The sequence below is a fragment of the Quercus lobata genome, chromosome 9, assembly GCF_001633185.2.
Source record: "Quercus lobata isolate SW786 chromosome 9, ValleyOak3.0 Primary Assembly, whole genome shotgun sequence".
NCBI classification, from domain to species: Eukaryota; Viridiplantae; Streptophyta; class Magnoliopsida; order Fagales; family Fagaceae; genus Quercus; species Quercus lobata.
The window spans coordinates 16,700,888-16,722,389 of record NC_044912.1 but is presented as its reverse complement, the minus strand read 5'-3'; the positions used below and the strand labels follow the sequence as shown (position 1 = coordinate 16,722,389).

At 32.8% G+C, this 21,502-nt stretch overlaps 1 protein-coding gene across 2 annotated transcripts; it reads right to left on the bottom strand.

Moving 5' to 3' along the window:
* Positions 1-10,187: 10,187 nt before the first annotated feature.
* On the bottom strand, positions 10,188-21,278 carry LOC115959123. Of its 2 annotated transcripts, none has more exons than XM_031077427.1 (13): positions 21,066-21,276; positions 19,129-19,329; positions 18,783-18,833; positions 16,196-16,326; positions 15,971-16,087; positions 15,692-15,811; positions 15,113-15,237; positions 13,738-13,904; positions 13,215-13,268; positions 11,381-11,490; positions 10,888-11,001; positions 10,652-10,777; positions 10,188-10,574 (listed from the first exon to the last, which is right to left on the bottom strand). In XM_031077427.1, exons 2-13 carry the CDS (start codon positions 19,306-19,308, stop codon positions 10,544-10,546), a joined length of 1,326 nt encoding a protein of 441 aa, XP_030933287.1. In that variant the 5' UTR covers positions 19,309-19,329; positions 21,066-21,276; the 3' UTR covers positions 10,188-10,543. The 2 variants fall into 2 exon arrangements, with proteins under 2 accessions (XP_030933287.1, XP_030933288.1); XM_031077428.1 differs by having other exon boundaries at positions 10,190-10,571; positions 21,066-21,278.
* Positions 21,279-21,502: the final 224 nt, after the last annotated feature.

Below are 21,502 nucleotides of genomic sequence, written 5' to 3'. Positions count from 1 at the left end.
TTGACTACTCAATAAGTAACCAAAGTCCTAATAAGTTCTATCAAGCAGTAGATCTGTCAAGTAATAAGATGTAATATGATGTAATATGAGTCTTCAAAAGTTACAATATACTATGGATTTTCAAAAATAACTAAGGAGTTTCATAGTCTTAAAATAATAAGTTACAAATAGATCACATACTTTAATCTGACAAATATATCATAGATGGTTTAGAAAGTAGTCAGTTTTCCATATATCAAAGCTATAACTTACAATATGTTCCAAAAAAATACATAAGCAGTTTTAATGACTCAAAATAGTTCAAACACTCAAACATTTCCAAAATCACGTATGTAGTTTTAAGGACTCAAAATAGTTCAAATATTCAAATGTAATTCATATTCTTAACAATCTTATGACTATGGTCACGCTATATCCTCGTGACTGGGCAAACAATTTTAATGGTATCAGAGCTTAGGTTATGATCTTGTAGACTTTATGCTAGGTTTTGATTTAGAATGAAATCTGTGCCCTAGGTATTACAATTCCAGTTATTGTTTGTGAAGGTTATTAGGTCATAGATAGTGTTCTTTTGATGACTTGATGAGAAGTGTAAGTGAGGTTCCATCATATGATGATTTGTCAGGTCATATTTGAAGGATTTGATATTTATGTCTATGTGGTTATGCATACGTGACTTATAAATACAAAAGGGAGGATTTTAATTGATATACTTCTATGATCTTATACTAGTATTGAGTGGGTGTATTTTATTCTTGAAAATTTTGTAATTGATCAGATTGGTTATTAAAACTTCTTCTTCCCATTAAAAGGAAAAGAGAGTGAGAAAAGATGAAGCAAAGGAAATCTTCCTGTTGTTTTGTGACTGATCTTTTGAAAACTCATTTGATAGTTTTGCCTAATATAGTCGACCTACCTAAGGTTTGTTTGATCTGTAGGAGATTCTTAGAGGTTTAATTATTGAATGATAGTTTACTATATGTCCTATTCAGAATTTGGAGTGCTTGATCATTATTAGGGAATTGACTATTGTAAAACTTTATTTAGGGGTTAAGGTTTGATGTTAGAGATATGACTCCTTGATTTTAGTTTATATGGAGTAAGGAAATTAATGGATAGTTCATAGTATGAAGGAAAAATTAATTTGTGGTTATTGTAGTTCACATTATATTATATGTTATTATATAAATTCTGAGGGTGTGTAAAGAATTCAGTAATATATTAGTGGACTTCCTTGGATTCTAATGTTAAGGACCGACCTTCTTTTGGATCATTGTTCTTGTTAGGGTTGACCTACATGGATTACCATAGCCTAATTTATGTGTGAGGTTGTCCCTAATTGTTTTTGAGACATGTTCTATTACTTAGAAGTTTGAGGTCCTCAATTTCTTTCTATGGACTTGGAGGATTGTTTAATATCCTGGGGAAATAAGTTTTGATGCCAGAAATGTAATTCTTTGAACTTAACTGATAAGAGTTAATGGATTGGCTCAATAGAAAATGAAGTGGATAAAACACAAGTATGTGGTAGTACTTAATTGGACTAGTGAACCATATTTTTGATTGGATATTGAAGGAGTTGGGATGGCAAGAGAGTTTATTTTGAAAGGCTATTACAATTTGAATTATAGTCAATTGTTGTACCTTTTGTTTTATATTGACAGATGGTTAGTGATTATAATTTGCAATGTACTCTTTAAGTTCTAGACTACTAGGACTATTATTTGTAAGGTTAAAAAAATAAATAAATAAATAAAGGGATTGAGATACTTTAGGGACTATTCCCTTCTAGCTGATTTATACTTAGAGATTTGTTTTCATAATAGGCAATGTAACTATAAGGAACCCAGCTCTTTAATGAGTTCCAGCCCAAGTAACATTTGGAGATTTAAGGTGAATAAATGTTACTTATTTGAGAAGATAAATTATGGTTAAGATAGAGGTTCTATGAAAGACCTTATATCAATGCTCAATTGATTATTATGGTGATTTTGGAATTTCTTTTCTTACAAAACTTGAGGAAGAGAAGATATAGTGATATACGCATATGTTGTAAATTAGTTTTGAACTTAGGAAGGATTGGAACTTTGGATGCACTGCTTAATTTTGAGGTATAGAATTAAATGGATGCTAGCATTCAATGGTCTATGGTGAATCTCAAAATTGTGGATTTCCCTTCTTGTAATTTTTGGAGAATACTTAGGCCTTGGAATTTTGTTGAAATTAATAATTGATGGAAAATCAGTTATTGTGGTTAATCTATACGAATGGGCCTTGGAAATTTTATTCATATTGGAAGGAGCTTAGAGAGCTATTTAGACTAGAGATATGTATATCTTTAAAGAATCTTATATTTTTTTTTCGTAATATGGTTGTTCTTAAACTATGGGTAATTGAGTAAGAGATTATGCGGCGGAAGCATCATGGCTCTATTTGCTTTGGAAATTTTTTTATTTTACAAATTTTGAGGGAGGAAAAGCCTACGCATATGTTGTGAAATAGTTTTGAACTATGGTGATGAGTGATAAATTTGTATAGATCGATACAATTGTGGCATTAGAGTAGTGCAGTAGAAGCGTGATAAATTGGTTCAATTTGTGATGAATTCAAAGGACTGAATTCTTATAAGTGGGGGAGATTGTAATACCCTGTTCCAAAATAAACAAATAAATAAAAAGGAGTTTTATTTTTAGGGGTAACTTAGTAATTTCCAGTATTGAAGTTAGTAATATTTATACCCTAATTGTATCATGTAAATCCTAGCCACCTTTTCACGCCTAAGATTTCTAAGTGGAGTTGACGTCCACCCCCCTCCCTCTCCTTCCCCTCTCCCTTTCTCCTTTCTAAGAAGCCAACCTGTATGCATCCAGTTAGCAAAAATTTCATCACTAAAAGAACAACACTTTATCCCATGATTCTTATTGAGGGCAGTGTAACTAGATGCTTGTGGGCCATTATGGGCATTACTGATTTGTCCTGTAAGGTTCCTTATTGATGGATAAAAGATAAAGCCAATACCAATTATATGAAGATTTCCAAGGACTTAGTCTTTTCACGTGTAAAGCATCTTTGCCTTGTTGTCACTGTGGTGTTGGATGGCATTGAGATTTGAGGTCCAAGGATCTAAGTGACAAACTTGTTTGGAATAAATTCTTTTTTTAGTTTGCTAAAAGGGTTTGCATTTGATTGGTCCTGGAAAACTACAGGGATTTTGAATTAACTTGGAATTGAGGTGGGATCTAAGGATTTTAGAAGAAGTGTTAGGGAGAAGTTCTTTTTGGCATGGCTTTTGGAGGTAAGTAACCTTATCCTAATTGATTTTATCTTTGTATATTTTAACTACTGAAAATTGTTTACAGTTGTTACAATTTATTTCTATTGTATTACTGATTTCAAGTAAAGAATTAGCACAAATATATCTGATTACTGAATATATGATGTATTTTATTTAATTGTTTTTAGCTATACTGATTCAAAGTGAAGAATAAAGAATTTCCACCAATAAATATTAGCATTGATTATAAGATTTATTTTATTTTATTGTTTTTTTTTTTTAGCTATATTGATTTAAAGTAAAGAATTATAGAAATATCACAAATAGATTTGAATATTGAATATATGATTATATATATATATATATATATATATATTTAAATAAGACATATTTTGTTAGAAACTATGATTTCATATATATGATTATGAACAATTTGACTATGAATTTATTCTGATACCTAGCCAATGGGGGTTATTCATTGGTACTCTGATGTCCAATCACGGGGATATAGCGTGACCATAGTCATAAGATTGTTAAGAATATGAATTACATTTGAATATTTGAACTATTTTGAGTCCTTAAAACTACATACGTGATTTTGGAAATGTTTGAGTGTTTGAACTATTTTGAGTCATTAAAACTGCTTATGTATTTTTTTGGAACATATTGTAAGTTATAGCTTTAATATATGGAAAACTGACTACTTTCTAAACCATCTATGATATATTTGTCAGATTAAAGTATGTAATCTATTTGCAACTCATTATTTTAAGACTAAGAAACTCCTTAGTTATTTTTAAAAATCCATAGTATATTGTAACTTTTGAAGACTCATATTACATCTTATTACTTTACAAATCTACTGCTTGATAGAACTTATTTGGATTTTGGTTACTTATTGAGTAGTCAACTCACCCCCTTTTTTTTCCCTCCAATTTCAGATTGTGGAGAATAGCAAGTTTTGGGAGTTTTGATGTTGTGTTGTGAGCAGGAAAGAAGCTTAGTAATTTTGGGATTGGATGGTCTTCTAATAGTTTTATATTTATTGGCCAATTGGCATTATGTACATGAGGTTTGAATTTTGTTCCTTTTAAATTATTAGAAATCTATTCATAATGAAATTGTTGAGGTATTTTGGATTTATTTGATTTAATTTTTGAGGATAAATTTTAGATGCTAAGAAGGCCTTGCACACTTATAGGGTGCTTACTTTATAAGCGTGTGTGTGGCGGTTGTCACATACCTGTCTTTATAGTTGGGTTCGGGGCATGACACAGAGTCTTTCTCACCCATTTGCCCCTCTAATTTCTCTGCTCCTTGCCTGCACTAGTTAATTCAGGTTTATAAATAATTAGTGTTTTTATTCATTTATTTCTTGCATTTGTTTGGTTATGCTAATTTCGTTGTTTCCTACTTGATTGTTTTGGGTTTTGATTTTCTATGCTCTTGTTTAGTATTGGATTTCTGGGGCTAATGTTGCATGGCTTGTCATGTTAGTGGTCTGTATCAGTATTTAATGTATTTGCTTATATAAATTGTTGTGTTTTGGTTAGTGTTTAAGCAAAACTATATCCTAAAGTGGAAAAAGAAGAAAGCATTAAGTTGAATCTTCATTTCGGTATCTAATTGATACTGCAAGCTGAATCTTTGTTTCGACTATAGGCATGTACATTGTGGCTTGGTTATATAGGAAAAGGTTTGGCTCTAAACATGTTTGGAGCCTTGGACTTCAACCATAAATAAGAAAATAATATGTGTCTTGTTATCTTCCTATCAGTGGTTGGAGCCTAATGCTCCAAGCATGTTCTAGAGCCAAACTTTGTCCAATCAAGTCCACAAACATGTTTTGGGATAATTCCAATCAAATCCACAACTTTTCAAAACTAACCAATTTGGTTTCAATCATAATTTAGTCCCTAAACATATGGTAGAGGAGTTTGAGTAATGTTATTTGTATTTTTTTAAAATACGTGTGAGTGAAAAAAAATGTGTGAAAATGTATAATATTGTTTAAAAACTGAAAATGAATCGTTAAACAACTCTATCAAACGGGCCTAATTTTTTAACTCTCCCTTGTCTCTCTTCTCCTCTCTGACCCAAACCTCTCTTCTCTCTTCTCACTCTAACCAACGATACATAATCGACGAAACCAACAGCTACCCATCGGCAGTGAATCTTGGTTTCTGCACTACTGTATTTGAGGTTTGGCTTGGAGTAGGTTTGATTTGGTATTTTCTATGTGGGTTGGATTTTTTTTTTTTTTTTTTTTTTGAATTGGTGGTGGTGGTTTTCTGTTTGTGGGTCTCGTTGATGATGGATTTGGGTTTAAGAAGAGATAGGTTTTGTTGAATTTTCTGGTGTTTCTGGGGTGGGTTTGTGAACCTTGAGTTGTGTGAGTGTTGTCTATTTTCTATGTATGTGAATTGTGGTTTGTGGGTAAGAATTCAAACCCAATCTCTCCTTTGTTTGGATACTTCTTAGATTTGGGCAAGCATTCTTCAAGGGACAATGACACTGATCTAGTGGTGGGGCCATCTCATGGCATCGATAATTACAGATTTGGTTTCAACAGTGGTGGTGCGTGGGTTTAGTGGTTTGGGTGGCTGAAATTGGTTTGGTTTGGCCGTGGGTTTTTGAAGTAGTTTGATTTGGGTAGCTGTGACCGTGGGTCTACGGTTTATGGTTTTAGTTTGTGGTGGTGGGCTTTGTAACGATGGTGGTGAGCCAATGGTTGTGGTCTCAACGATTAGATTTGTGGGTTGTGGTGGTTTTTTTTGGGTGCGATTTGAGTTCGGACTTGTGGGTTGTGTCATGAATTGCGATGTCTGTGGATTGTGGACCTTTGGTGTGTTGTGCTTTGGTGGTTGGGTGTCTTGCCATCTGAGTATTGGTAGTCATTATGGTTGTTTGAGAGGAAAAAGAGATTTGAGATAGAGTGAGAGAGAGAAGAAAGAGTCACAGAATATCTACCTAACTAACGCTATTTAGGGACTAAGTTGTGGGGATATTTGCATACTAACATTGTGAAGGGATAGAATATAGTAAGTTAATACAGGTTTGAAAGATTATTGGAAACTAGCATCTCAAGTTTTACAAACTCGAGTTCCATTTAAATCTCGAGGCTTAAAGACTCGCTTCCTGCTTGTTGAGTTTGCTGAGTTGGACAGGTTTATGCCACATAAATCTCGAATTTTTTACACTCGATTTCAAATAGATAAAAAAAAAAAAGTTCAAACACAAAAAAAAAAAAAAAAAAAAAAAAAAAAAAAAGGAAAGGAAGTAGAAGAAAGAAAGAAAGAAACCCATAAGAAAGAAGGAAAGAAGAAGAAGATCCACAACAAAGAAGAAGACCCACGACACACACAAATCCAGTCTCCATCAAGCACTTCCCAATCGTTGATCTATGGTACAGTTCATGACCTCCATCACCGAGCAAAAGATCTGAATAAATTACACACAACTCTTAAAGATGTGAATGATTTGAAAGAAAAAGCTATGGAAGAGAGATGAACAAGATTGAGACTTTTTGTTGATTTTTCAACCAAAACTACCTCAGCTGGTCTAATGCCTATGAGGGCATTGCTTGCTTTTTGTTGTCTTGGTTTGTATTGAAAAGGGTCTTGTTGCTTTTTGGGTTTTGAAGGGTTGAACATTTGCTGGAGATTGGTAGGGTTGGTTCTTGATTGGAGCTTCTTCTTTCTAAAGTCAAGTAGGTTTTTGGGGTTGACTTGAACTCGAGTCTAGAGACTCGAGTTCCACCTAGATTTCACGTGGAATTTTTATTCACATCAGCTGTCTCAGAACTCTGGAACTCGAGTTTTTAAAACTTGATTTGCTATTGAACTCAAGTTTTAAAAACTCGAGATGCTAGTTTTCCACTTTCTTTCACAACTTGTCAACTAACAAAATTCTTCTAATAATAAGGTTAAATGAAAAAAAAAAAAAAAAATCCTAAGTTGTGCTTGGAACCAAATTGGTTAATTTTGAGAAGTTGCGAACCTGGCATTACCCCAAACCTCAAGGCTAGTTAGTGAAATTTACCCTAAAATATAATACTCCCTCCGTCCTAATTTATTTGTCCTTTTTGAAAAGTCAAACTTTTAAAGAAAACATCATTTATTGTCTTGTATGCCTTATAATAATGTATAAGTTTACAAAACTACCCTTAAATAAATTTATCAGCTTTTTAAAAATAGTTATTCTTAATGAGGCAACTAAAAAGATGCCCCAATTAAATTGATTTTTTTAAATATTAGTTAGTTTTCTTTTCAAATAGTTTTGAAAATAAAGTAGCGGTATAATAGGAATATTAGTAAACTAATAATTTTTATTTTTAGAAACATGACAATATTTTGGGACATCCCAAAATAGAATAGAGAACAAACAAACTAGAACGGAGGTAGTATGATTTTTTTAGAGTAGAACTACAAAGCCTACAATCACTTCCTTTATTTGACTATTAAGTTGTGTCCCTCCAAATGATGAACATACCACTACTTTAGGCTCTCTACAGTTTCTGTTGATACCCCACCCATATGCATAGCACCACCTATAATCTAGAAAAGAGTAGCTTTTTTTTTTTTTTTTTTAAATTGTAGCTCACTGTGTCAATTCTTATAACAAGTTTGCAGTTTATTACAGAAGTTTATTATCATCCTTAAATTCTACTTTTTCACTTTTCTATTATGGGGAAGACGAATTGTTACTAGTAACTTTGCTTATGGTTGGTAAAGGTTTCTAGTGACCAGGTCTATTCTAGTTGTCTTTTGGCAAAGAAATTCTTAGACTCTCACCAGGAAAAATGCCAATAATTCTTCTTAATATTAGTATCTTGAAATTATTAACTTTCTTGTTTCGTCATTTATGACAATGTTATTTCTTAGTAGTCCATGTATTAAATTGTGGCTGATATTTTGGCCCTTTGCTCTGCATAATTTTCCCTCTTCTTTTTAGTATTACTTTGAATGTGGGATCCGTGATAATGGTGTAGACTCTCTTTTGGGATACATGCCATTGTACCATGATATGTGCACTGCTGCTATGATCACTCAGTTTTGCAGCTTCAAATATTCTGACTTCAACCTCTTTTGGGTGAACACGTTTTTGTCTAGCAATGTTTCTTTGGAAAATGGCATATCAGATAGGATAAGAATCTGTTAGCTGTTAATTTCATTATGTCACATACAGAGTAGTTCAATTGATTGGCATAAAGAAATTTTAACATACATTTGCATTTGGGGTTGAAAGATATATCTTGGTAGCATGATGGAGATTGTCTTAAAATGATATATAAGGCAAGTATGATGAAATGTCTAATTAAAGCTGGTATGTAATAAGAATTGAAATCGGATTGTGTATGATTCTGAGCTTTGCCTTGCAATATTGCAGCATTAGATTCCTTTTTTTCTTAAATTGATGGTGAAAAGTTATCTTGTAAAGCAATCGAGAAACAAAGTAAAACCAGAAAGTGTTCAATATCTTCTTGTTGGATGTCAGAGTAGAGCAACATGAATTTTGGCAAGATATTCAAATTTCTACAAAAACAACCTTGAACTACCATCAAACTTACATTCGTAGTCTTTTTTTCATACAGTATCAAGCATCCTACTAAACTAGAATTGACTAACTATAGATGCTTATTTTGCTGATTAACTTGACTACTAGCATTGGTGAAAGTGGAACAAAACTTCTCTATTTGTAGGAATTAGATGGAAGTAGTGCACAGGATCTCAAAGGAAAACAGTTCTTGAAGGTTTAAAAGCCTACCCTTCTCTGTATTCAGGGGAGTTATTGAGTAAAGACAAAATCAAATGTTAACACAACGAAAATTTTCTTAGCGCAATTACAAATAACAATAGTTGTCAAAGTTGAGTTGAGTTATCAAATAAAATAACTATAAAACTTGGTTATTATATGCAACAAACAATTATTGAAATCAATATTTTTATTACCAATATGACTGTTTGAATGCTTTGTTGTACATAAAAGCTAAAAACTAAATGAATAAGTTAAAGGCAAACGGAAAATAAATTCCTCACTCATTAACATAAGCCTAAAAGTAGATAAGACTATTCATAAAAATATGTTTCCAAATGTGGCATTTATTTGAATCAAATTTGAGCCTCAGTACAGGCTTGAAAATTTTCTTTTTCTGCTGCAAGAATGGCCCATGGTCAAATAACCTAGCAAACATGCATCTTTTTACTTGGAGAGAGAGAGATGGAGAAACTTAAAAGGAGAGGATTCGCTGGCACGAGTGTAAATATATATTCTAGACTAGGTCGAAATGAGATTTGAAGCTTAATATAGTTTCGTATTACTGGTCCCAAGTATGTAAGCGTTTAATTTTAATTTAACCACAAGTCCACTTTTTGTAGGTTGAAAATTTGAAATAGAGTTAAATAGTTTTTTTTTTTTTTTTTTTTTGGGGAGAATAAAGCTGTGATTTCTATTAAAGGAGCAAAATCGACTTGAAATACAATATTAAAGTGTGTAGGAACATTACAACAAATTTTGAACGTGTATGTTCTAAATAGGTATGAATACCATAGCCTGATACTTTTTATTTTTTTGGATATTTTGATAGTTACAATAGTTACAACAATGGAAGACTTGAATCATATACATTTCTATTGAAAATATTCTTTTTGCTAACAACATGTCTCATGTCCAACAACTTATTGTGGGCCATTAATATTGTTATTTTTTATTTTTTTTTTATTTTAAATAAAGTTTTAACCTATGGCGTCCGTTTTTTATAATTGTGCTCATTATCATCAGTCCAAAACCCCAATCAATTTCTAAGACATTAATATTGTTAGTTGATACAATGGCATTCTCCAATATCTCCATCTCCATTACTTGGCCTTGAATTTGAAAGTGTGAAACAATATATGAAAACTTGGAACCATCATATTTGAGAATAGGGCATCTTATCCCAGAGTATGTGCCTTTATTTAGATTCTTTCTATTTTGGAAAATTTTATCCAAACTGGATCCATTAAGTCATTGACAATCCTGTTTCACATTTAAGTAATATATAATCTATATTACAAGAATTGGATCAAAGAGCGTCCAATAAATTGATTAGAACTAAAATCCATCCAATCAAAAGAGGATTCTTTATTTGTCTTCCCCTGTGCTTTTTGCAGAAATAAAATTGCTGAGAGATATGTCACTAAATTGTTTCTATAAAACCAATCATTCATCTATAATGATGTTCACTCTTGTTTGGTTTTTGTACAAGGACAGACCACAGATGATCATCTCTTACAGAATGGAGCAGTTCCCTTGATCTCTACTGAGAAAAAGAAAAATTCATGTGTCATAAGAACTGAAAATTCTCTGATTTCAATTTAGAAGTGAGAAGATGCATACTTCTTTATGTCCTCATAATTGCCCAATGCTTGCATGAATTTAAGCCAAAGTGGACCTGTTTCCTGAAGATTCACATTCTTTGGCCCTGAAATGTAAGCCTGAACAACAAACTGTGGAGTCCTTTCCCTATTTACAACCATTGAATGAGAAATGAGTTGCTAGTTGCTTAGGAAATATTATTGCAGACAACAAATCTCACACAGCTAAATGAAACTTTTTGTAGTCAGAAGGCTTACCTCCCTTCATATTCTGATAACCAAACCAAATAGGCTGCACCAAAGTACATAGACACGAACGGCTTGGTTAGATCATCAGCTGAATCAACTCTATAAGCCCTGTAGCCCAATTCCCTATACACAAGAAGAAGTTCAAGAAATGCAGACATTTGTTTAAAATATATATATCACAAACGGCTTTGTTTCTTGTGACAATCACAAGATTTTTTTTATTTTTTTTAAGTCTATCTTTGACAGTCATTTGAAATGCAGGCATACTAGGTTCAAATTACATGGCCTAATTGCATTGATTAGTCAATATCAATCTAGTAAACACTCCACTTGCATGGAAGAACTTAGTCAATACAGACACTAAACAAGGTTAAAATCAAATTAATTCATATTGATAAGATGTCCCAACACCCCCAAAAGGAGCCAAAGTAATCAAATTTCTTGTTAAGATTAGCCAAAAGGTGAAAGTAAATCAGATGCTAAGTATGTTTATGTCACATACATGTAAAGCCAGAAAGCTGTCGAATAGTCAATTCCCATTATTCCAGTACGTGGTCCAACTCCATTTACAAAACGCAGGCTAACAACTTCCGCAAGAGCACAAAGACATGTCTGTACAGAAAGTTAAGTTTCAGGAAAAAACGAATTACCAAAAAAAAAAAAAAATGTACAATAAGCAGAAGAATGGTACGGAAGACATAAAAAGTTGGGATAAAAATTTAAAATATATATATCCAGGAAACTGATACACCAAACCAAAATGCCAGATAGCTTAATTATGTTCTTGGTTCCCTAGCTCCAGGGAATCTCCAAATTTTGTTTAAAGAAAGGAATATTAATATTAAAGTTCTCCATATCATAGAAACCCAGAAAAATCAATGACCTCAACTTGGAAACTGCTAGGTCAAGCCTGAAAGATCACAGATCCAACAGATGACTTTGCAACATGCAGCATTGGTTGGGGAAAACTAATACAGTATAAATTTACAGTTTTTTTTTTCTTGCCCCATCCTACTGCCGATATAGAGTAACACTTCAAGATTTACCATTGTCAAGAAAAATCCTTCAAAAAATACTCTAGCAATATAGTAGAATGCAATTAAAAAATCACCACAGGATACAGTGAATGGGAAGATTGATGCTTGATTTATAAGAAATAAGGAAATATTATATGCTTGCACAATATACAAACAGAAAACTTGAAGTGAGAGCTTGAAAGGGAAAGTGCATTTTCAATTTTACAGTAAATGAAGAATTTCATGAAAAACATGAATACAAATTATTAAATTATCCAAAAAGAAATGAAAATGTTTATTTGGCATATTCTCTTAAACTCTATAGTTTATGGTATGCAACAAGCCAACAATTTGATGAACCTACATTGCACAATGTCACACATGATAAGGGCTAGACATGACCGTAACATACCTATTCTCAAAAATAAAATAAATAAAAAAACTGCCATGACCCGACATGCCAACAACAAAAATCCCTTTAAGGTGAGGGGGGCATGAACCTAACTTATAAGTTGCAATGTAATGAAAAACTAAAGAGACTTGTTTGTAACGAGAACAAATTGAAACATCACACACCACCCCACATCACAATTCACAAGGACTTGAAATATCTCTAACAGGCTAAAACTAAAATAATTAAGAGAAAGAAAATGATCACGGAAATAACTTAGACACAGCATTCTAGAGTGTGTGCATGATGGTCTGCATATGCACATTTTATGCATATTACAAAAAAAAAAAAAAATTTAAAAAACTATATTGGAGTTTTTGCCCCTACAATCTTGTTTTGGAACACTCTCAAACTAAAATATATTGTCAAGAACTCTCATCAATAAGAACACCACTACTACTGGTAAAACCAAATTTTCTACATTATGTCATACACATTTTGAGTATTTTAGGTATGTGTCTGCATCTCGTGTATAAAAGTTCCCTCTGTATCCCACAGTGAGGCACTGCGTCATTCCTCAAATTAGGATTTTCTTTTTCTTTTTCATGCTGGACACTCTCATCTATGTTAAATATGCAGCTGTTTCTAAACTTTTCTCAACCAAAAAAAAAAAAAATGCTGCAGTATCTTACATGTATCTGAAACAGCCATTCTCTGAATATAGGGCAGAATAAGTGAAGACTAATATATATATATATATATATATATATATATTTATCAAGGAGATTTTTCAATTAAGAAAAGCAAAAATATAAACAAATTATAGTAATGAAAAAAAAAAAGGTACTACAATGATCGTGATTATAAAGTCACATAACACCATCTCCATTACAAGATCCACAGAATTTTTCTAGTAAGTGCATACTTACAGGTTTCATATGTTTTGTGAGGAAGTGTTTGGTCAAAATGATTTCTGCAACTGCCTGCAAGAAAATTTCAATATCACTGAGGGTGACATGTTACATTCATATAAGTTTTGATTGTGGAACAGCAATATAAGAATTACGGGTATGATTAAGATATTAAACTGAGCCATTATCATTATCTACATCTTCTCTTAAAATTAAAATTAAAATGCAAATCAGTATAACTTCCCACGTTTTGGCAATACATAATAACTATATTAAGATCAAATGAACTTTATATTTTTGATAAATTCAATACTTTAATGCCCCACTCAGTTACAAACTTTATATATAAAGTCATTCATCAAATCCATCCCATCTATTTCATGAAAAGTAGAATATAAATGTGTTTGCTTATAATTATTAAGCAATTTAGCAAACAAAATCAGAATGTGGTAGGTTAAGTATGAAGAAATTCTTAACAAATATGCATTATTGACCTATTAATTAACAAACTTTAGGAATGTTCACTCTAATGGATTCTTACCTTTAGTTCCACCCGTGAAAGATAGGGTCTCTTTTTGTTATCATGGGAAAAGCGCACTTTTCCCCGTATCTCTCCCGATTTAGTCCACTCTTTCAGGACCTCAGGATGGCTCCACAATTCTTCCATGTCTTCTGGAGAAGCTTTGGTGTCCCAATATGAGTATACACCTGCTTCCTCATCAGAGACACAAAGGAGATTGTCCATTTTAGTAACAAAAATATAAATGAAAGTATAAATGAAAAAAAAAAATCCAAATATAGAGGACTCCTAGCAAGACTAGGAAGTTAATGACAAAATCTGCATGATTTGAAGTTGAAAAAATGTAAGGACAACTAAAGAAGCATTAATGATTAAACGTTAGAACACACTAAATATTTTTTAAAGGGTGCATTGGTCATCCAGGTCATTTGTATTTGTTATGATTTCAGAGATAATTTTGTTTTTCCAATGAAAAATTCTAATCCGTATGAGCATAATTTGTACCAAAGAAGTATTAGTATAATTTGATCTTTAGCAGTCATCTAGCATGTTCTGTTTTGTAAATAGCATCTTTTACTTTATTTGCACTGCATCACTGATCAAAGAATAATAAATACGCACACTAGAACAAGTCAGCTAGCATCGTATTAATGCTTCTTGATTTACTTTACTCTAAAAATTATAGAAACCTCCTTTTTTATCTTTATGTATTCCCATTAAAAGCAGTAAATTGGGAAGTTTATAAAATTACAAAGGAAGTAAAAATGCTAACTTTATTGATATAGAAGTATAAGGTTTAAACAGTGATAGGTAGATTCAAATGTTAAGAACTCTGCAAAATATTGATTATGTTGTTACTAATGACAAGACAAGGAATGGCAGACAATGAGCTTTAGCGCAAACAGCAATTCCTCCCCAATAAGAATGGGGTACAACACAAGATCATGGTTTCTTGATCCATTTCATTTTTCTGTAAATTACCAACCATAAGAAAAAAGCGACAGCACTTTGCTTCACCATCTCCGTAGTTCTTTTGAATTATGACCCATCTTAATATATATATATATATATATATATATATAAAAAATTACAAAAATAGAGTAAAATGTTAAGAACTCAATGATCATAACATGATCAAATAAGCAATTTGAAAGAAAATTGCCTCAAATTCCTATTTTGATTTTCTTTAAGTGGAAGGAAAGTCTACTCCTTATAAAAGAAGTAATTTGGTATTGTATTCATAGAATGGAGAGATGTCTGATACCACTCAAACAATGCACGTTGACAGTTTCAGCTCATATGATACCACTCAAACAATGCATGTTGACAGTTTCAGCTCATAGATAACTATACAAAAGCCGTGCATGAAAAATAAAGTAACTGGATAAAGGACAACCTGTGGGCTTTGAATTGGGTGGAGGGGAAGAAGCATATGGAGGTGAAGCAGTAGCAGAACCAGGTGGAGGTGTAGGAGCAGCAGAAGCAGAAGCAGAAACATCTCGACCATCTTCAAAAAATTTTCTGAAAAAAGATATGATAAAAAAGCAATCAGTTTCAGATAACTCAGAGTTTATTAAAGTGATCTTACAAGACACTGATTTTTCATAAAAGTATTCTACTTTGCAGTAATGCAGTTACATGTGTAGCAATTATAAATATTGAGCATGACATTCCTTAGCACCATGCCACATGCTAACTCACATTTTTTCCGCAATAACTAGATATTAGTGTTATGAATAAATAAATGAAGACAAAACAAAGCTTTTACCCACTCATTGAGAGAAAGGAAAGATAGGAAATGTTCAATCATATCCAGAAAATTTTCATTACTTATTCATCAAACATACCACATACCCACATCCTGGTGATGCACACAACATATTTCCACTGGTCCTCTTATCGGTGATCTAAATATTTTTCAAAATGATAGGCTTGTCATAAATACAAATCATCATAATGAAGAGCAAACAACCACCTGGATGGAAGACTTTCTTTGACACAAAGATACCGTTTCCAATATGGCAAAGTTGACTTATGAGTTGCCTTTTTCGTACCACCTTTATATGCCCTAATTATGAACTCTTCAGTTCTCTCTCTGCAGATAGGAAGCATTAATATCTTATCACTCAAGAAACTCAATATGGTAATCAAGTCAACTATTGCTATTAAATGTCATTTGCACACAAACGGATATATTAGGAGCCACAAACATGAAAGGAAGATGGATCAACCAGACCAATATTTGGTAACTTACTTTTGGTCATAATTTGATAGCCATTTCATGTAGGCAGCACCAAGATATACGCTTACAAAAGGCCAGTACAGAAGCTCTGGATTCCTTACCACTTCATACGACCTGTAACCCAACTCACTGCAAGCAAGTTGCAGTTTCACCCAACCAAAATAATATTAAAAGTGCATAAACAAATATTGTCAACCTTTACACATTTGAAAGAGGATCAGGACATGCAGTTAGTACTTGAACAGCCACTTTGCAGATTCTATTGAAAGTTGCATGATCCCTATGGTAGGCTCCTTATTCTTTTTGTCAGACCGAACAGCAAGAGGCTGTCTGTCGCTTTCAAGTTCAGCAATAGCACATATCATGTCCTGTAACAAGGAAAGGATAGTCAAACATGGAAAACTCAAATCGAATTGCAACTAACACTTACTCGGTAATTTTGAAAAAAAAAATTGCTTCATTTGTCAATTCACGCAAAAGTTACACTCTACTTCAAAGCCATAGATGGAATCAAAAGCAAATTTTTAAGTTTTTGAATTGCACTGCCTGCTTTTGAATTACATAGTGTTTAAGCTTTTCCACTTCTCACTAATGACATTTAAGAGGAAATCCAAAATAAGCCTTGATAATCATGGTTAGAAATATGGCATTAAGTGAAAAGGAGCACAAACTTATGTACTCAAGATTCTTTCATTGTTCTCAACTATAGTATATATATCAGAAAATTAGAGTCATTACTAACATTACAATAGAAGTCAATGATTCAATTTGAATTATATGTTTCTGTAAAAAAGGAAGTCAAAGAAAAGTTCCTTGGAAGACTAGATGGACATCATTGGGCCCAAGTGTGGTCAAGCTGATTGGTGCTTTAACTGGAACATACATTCTCACTTTTGTCACATAATCAGCTCAAAGTTATGAACAACCTGTGTTAGCCACATATGACATGGGCATGCACAGGTGTTAGGCATGCATATTGTAGGAAGGTACGAATACCTAACTCCAACTAACATAGAATCTTACCAGCTATACGTGTGTGTGCAAGCATGTGTCTATGCTTTGCTTTCAATAAACTTAGCCAAAAATTACTTCCAAAAGGACCAGGAAGAGGCCCAAATGCACTTCTGCTGAATACATGTTCGCACTCTCATTTATATTTTCTTTATGTGAAAGATGCATTAGATTGGCTCCAACCTCAAATTTCGCAAAGTTCAAGTATTAGAATCCTTATTTTCATTTCAATTTGAGGATGAAAATTTGATCACCAATGTCTGGTAATGATGAGTATTTTATTAGTCATTTGTATCTTCTTTAGGGGACTAAACCATCAAAATTATATTCTCCATCAACATTCTCTTACTTAAGCAGGTCTTTGATGAAGCATTCAATAAAGATACCATAAATCATTCTCAAACAAAAACCACATAGAAGACAAAGATGCATTGATTCTTCTTCACTAGGACAGCCATGACATAGATTATAAAAGGCAAAGGCTTTAGAAATAAAGTTGATTCACGTTGCTAATTCTGTCAACTTCAAACCTCCCAAAACAAAATTATGGATAATTATACACAAGTAGGTGACCAGTGATAATGGAACAAAAGGAATGCAGAGAACTTTGATCCACAAGCCAAGCCAGGAGACCAGTTAACTTAGAACTTTAAAAACATAGTTTCATCATAATTCCTGGAAGTATGCTAGATTAGCACTGTTCGATCTTCGCCATGGTGATAGCAAAGGCATTTTAAGATGAGTAATTACCTAACATAAATTTGTTAAAGACAGCTATTTTTCCCCAATCAGATGTCAAGAACTTCGAAGATGATATATTTATACATATGCTTAGTCAAGAGGGACAAAATAAGAATAGGTTACGGAAATGACCGTGAGAGAAGAAAAAGAGACTATACATGGATATATCGCATAGACTTAGATATGTGACAAAAGTAAATTCTCATTGATATTGGCCAAAGGTGAATTATAATTATAAAGCTAACAGAAATAAGTAAACAAATGAAAAATAAGAGACTGAAAACAAGGGAAGGCCAATAGGACATAAACAAGTTTAGTAAAAGTTCACTTGTCACAACTTAAGTGATGACAAGATATCGAAAGAACATAAAAGAAGAATATAATCCTGTTTTCTGATCATCTACAAAAATATAAGAAAATATAGGTGCATTTGGTAGTAATTCATTTTCATAATGATGCAAATGGTGCCAAGAGTCTTGTAGTTTAACTAACACTTCCTAAAGTTTCCAATAGAGATTTTTAAGTTTCAAATTCCCCCTCCCCCAACTATTAAACTGTCAAAAATATTATGATGCAAGTGATAACAGATACCAACCAATCAACCATTCATCCTAAGGCCAAACACATATCACAAATGAATACCATTAAAGCACTTTAGTAATGCATCAACCAATCTTAAGGGCAGGAAAGTAGAAACTGAAAAGAAGAGAGATCATTTGCAGACATTAAATCCACACTACGAACAGTTTGCAGCAAATACTAAGCTTTTAGACAAAAAGTTCCCCTGCTTAATCAGTTGACCATTATTTATGGCTTCATAATCTGTTTAGTTTCTATAATCCTGAAACCATCTCCTACGGTGTTTTCTGTAAAACACTGCACTTTTCTTTTGAACAAATGAGAATAGATGCCAATTTAAAGATCCAAACAATGATTTTAAACATTTAAATGCACATGCACACACGCGCACACACACACACATTCAGATATATATTCAAGTCCAACTGATGATTTAGCATTTAAACAGAAGTAACTCTTTGAGTAGGGTGACATTTTTGAAAAGAAGATGTACCAGATCTATCTGTGAATTGAAATGCCTGGAGGTAATAATCTCAGCTACAGCCTAGAAAAATATCATAACAAATTAAAATTAGATAACAAATGTTAATGTTGCATCTAAACATATCACAATGAAGATCAAGAAATATCAACTTAAACTTATCGCATGACCTTTTTTTCCTGAAATATTGGAGGGTTATCATTTCAAGATGAAAGTAAGCTTTCAGAAAACCAAAATATAATTTTGAACCAAGTCAAATCCAAAAGTAAGAATAATATAATTATAGAACATATGTTACTTTAAAAGATGACTAACAGTTACTATGATTTTCTCCATAAAAGAAAGAAATTTGGTTAACCTTCATCTCGATCTGTGTCAAAAAAGGTTGTCCATCTGGATCACGTGATAGGTGAACTTTCTGGTCTCTAGACTCTCCAGCATCTAACCATTCATTGCTTACTTCAGGAATATTCCACATTGCTTCCATGTCGGAAGGGTCAATGCAATCATCCCAATATTTGAAGCTGACAGCCATCATAGCAATACTATGGAATTTTTCCTAAAACATATGACAATGAAAACAAGAGCAATTCAGTGTGCAGTAATGCACAAAGTATTAACAAAATGTATTATATGTGTTTGTATGTGTGCATTACATAAACGAAGGTGAAAGACATATGTGCAAGAAAATAAATAAAAAATAAACCATAATTCCTTCAAATCCACACCTCTAAAAATACAGGTTAATAATTACTAACATAAGTCTGAAGCTTCCCATTAGGTAGTTATTTGTAAGTGGCCCTTAAAATTATTTGCTATCAATGGACCAACAAAAAATGCTCTAAAATAACTTTTAACAACATTAAAAAGGTTGGATAGAATGTGTAATTCTGCCATTAGGTTGTTAAGTACCTCCAAATTTCCAGGGATGTGGAAGCTCATATCAGCTCCAAATTCATGAACGTTCATTAAATTACCTTGACCCTTATTTAGTTCTAGGAAAGAAGAAAGAAAGGAAAATTTTTGCATAAAAAGATAAATCCATTTTCAAATTTCTCCTTCTTCTACCATATTCTTTTAAGAGCAAAAACACTAAGAAGAAAATTGAATACGGATAAACATAAAGCAATCAGGACTTGTCATGTAACAAAAGGAGCCTAAAATTAAATTGACAAAGCCAGATGACCACTTAGAAGAAAGATGTATAAACAACACACTTTCTTTAGGATTGAGAGCACAATACAGGCATAGTAATGAGGAGACAAATCCCAAATAAGCAAATCATTACCCACAAGCAGACCTTCTACTAGACAGAGAGCACGAGGTGCATTTAGATATACTGCAAGCTGAAATCATAACTTTGAACTCTAAATTATTTAATGAAATTTCTGTTTTCCATATAATTTTCTGGGAACCAATATTGATAAATGAAATTCCTCCTTTTTTAGCATATGCGTGTTGGTGTCAACTTCTTTGAAAATCTCTCCAACAGAGAAAATGCCATTCAAAAATGAGAAATTATTCAAGAAGAACCATTATTATTAGTTCACCTCTCCTAGTAGCAGAGGCCCCAAATCCAAATCTATTTGCATTGTTGTACCAACATATTTGAAATTCTCTCTAAATTCCAAACACCCAAACTCCACAACCAATAAATCATGAATTTCAGGTTCCACAAAATCCAGTCCAAATTAAACCCATTTCCCATACACATTCATGCCATGCCTCCATTTGTTCAATCCGCTCATCCCTAACACTAAATTCTGAAAGCCAAATCAAACACCTCCCCCTAGTGATCTCCCCTCCCATAACCTTTATCATTGCAAATGACACAAATCGTCATACCCAATGCACAAAACTCCCACCTCTATGGGGTTTGGGAAAGGCATTGGTAGGCGACCTTATCCTCAATTTTTTGGAGATTCCGGGACTCGAACCCACAACATGTTGCTTTGGATGGAAGGCACTTGTCATCACATCAAGGCCCAGCCTCATGCAAATGACACAATGTCAAAAATAAATCACACCCAAAGTAAATACAACATATTTTCATATGCAATCAAGAAAACAAACATTTTACACAAAATACCAAACGAAGCAACCCCATTGGCTCACACAAAAGACACAGATAAAACAAACCCCAAAAGTGTACAACATGGTTGCATCCCATTATGTTAATACCAAAAACTTTGAAACCCAAAAAAAAAAAAAAAAAAAAAAAAAAAGCAATAACATTAACATCCCAGATACACAAACACACAGAAATGGAGGAGAAAAGAGGAAGAGGGGGATTACCGGAAGGGACTACAATGGGTAGGAGGAAAAGGTTTTCCTCCTAAGCAGCTTGGTTATGAAGAAAACGACAATGAGAATGAAAAACAACAATGACTAAGAAAAGAATGAAGAGAAATGAAAAAAATGGGTATTTTGTGGATGGGGCACTTGAGGTTGATGGTGGACCATTGTTGTTGCTTGCCGGGAATGTTGGTGAAAAAGGACCGTTAGTTGCAGAGGTTGTCAGAGTGTGACACTTGGCTCGCCATGCTGTCCAGTCTTAGATTGTAAGGCAATTTTTTTTTTTTTTTTAGATGAAAGATAGAATGTAAGGCAAATTTGGACATTGATGGTTTTTTTTTTTTTTTCTTTTTTTAAAATAAATTTGTTGATACATAATGTTCGAGAATGTTCCTAAAAAAAATTAAATGAATTAATTAAATACAATAAAATTATGA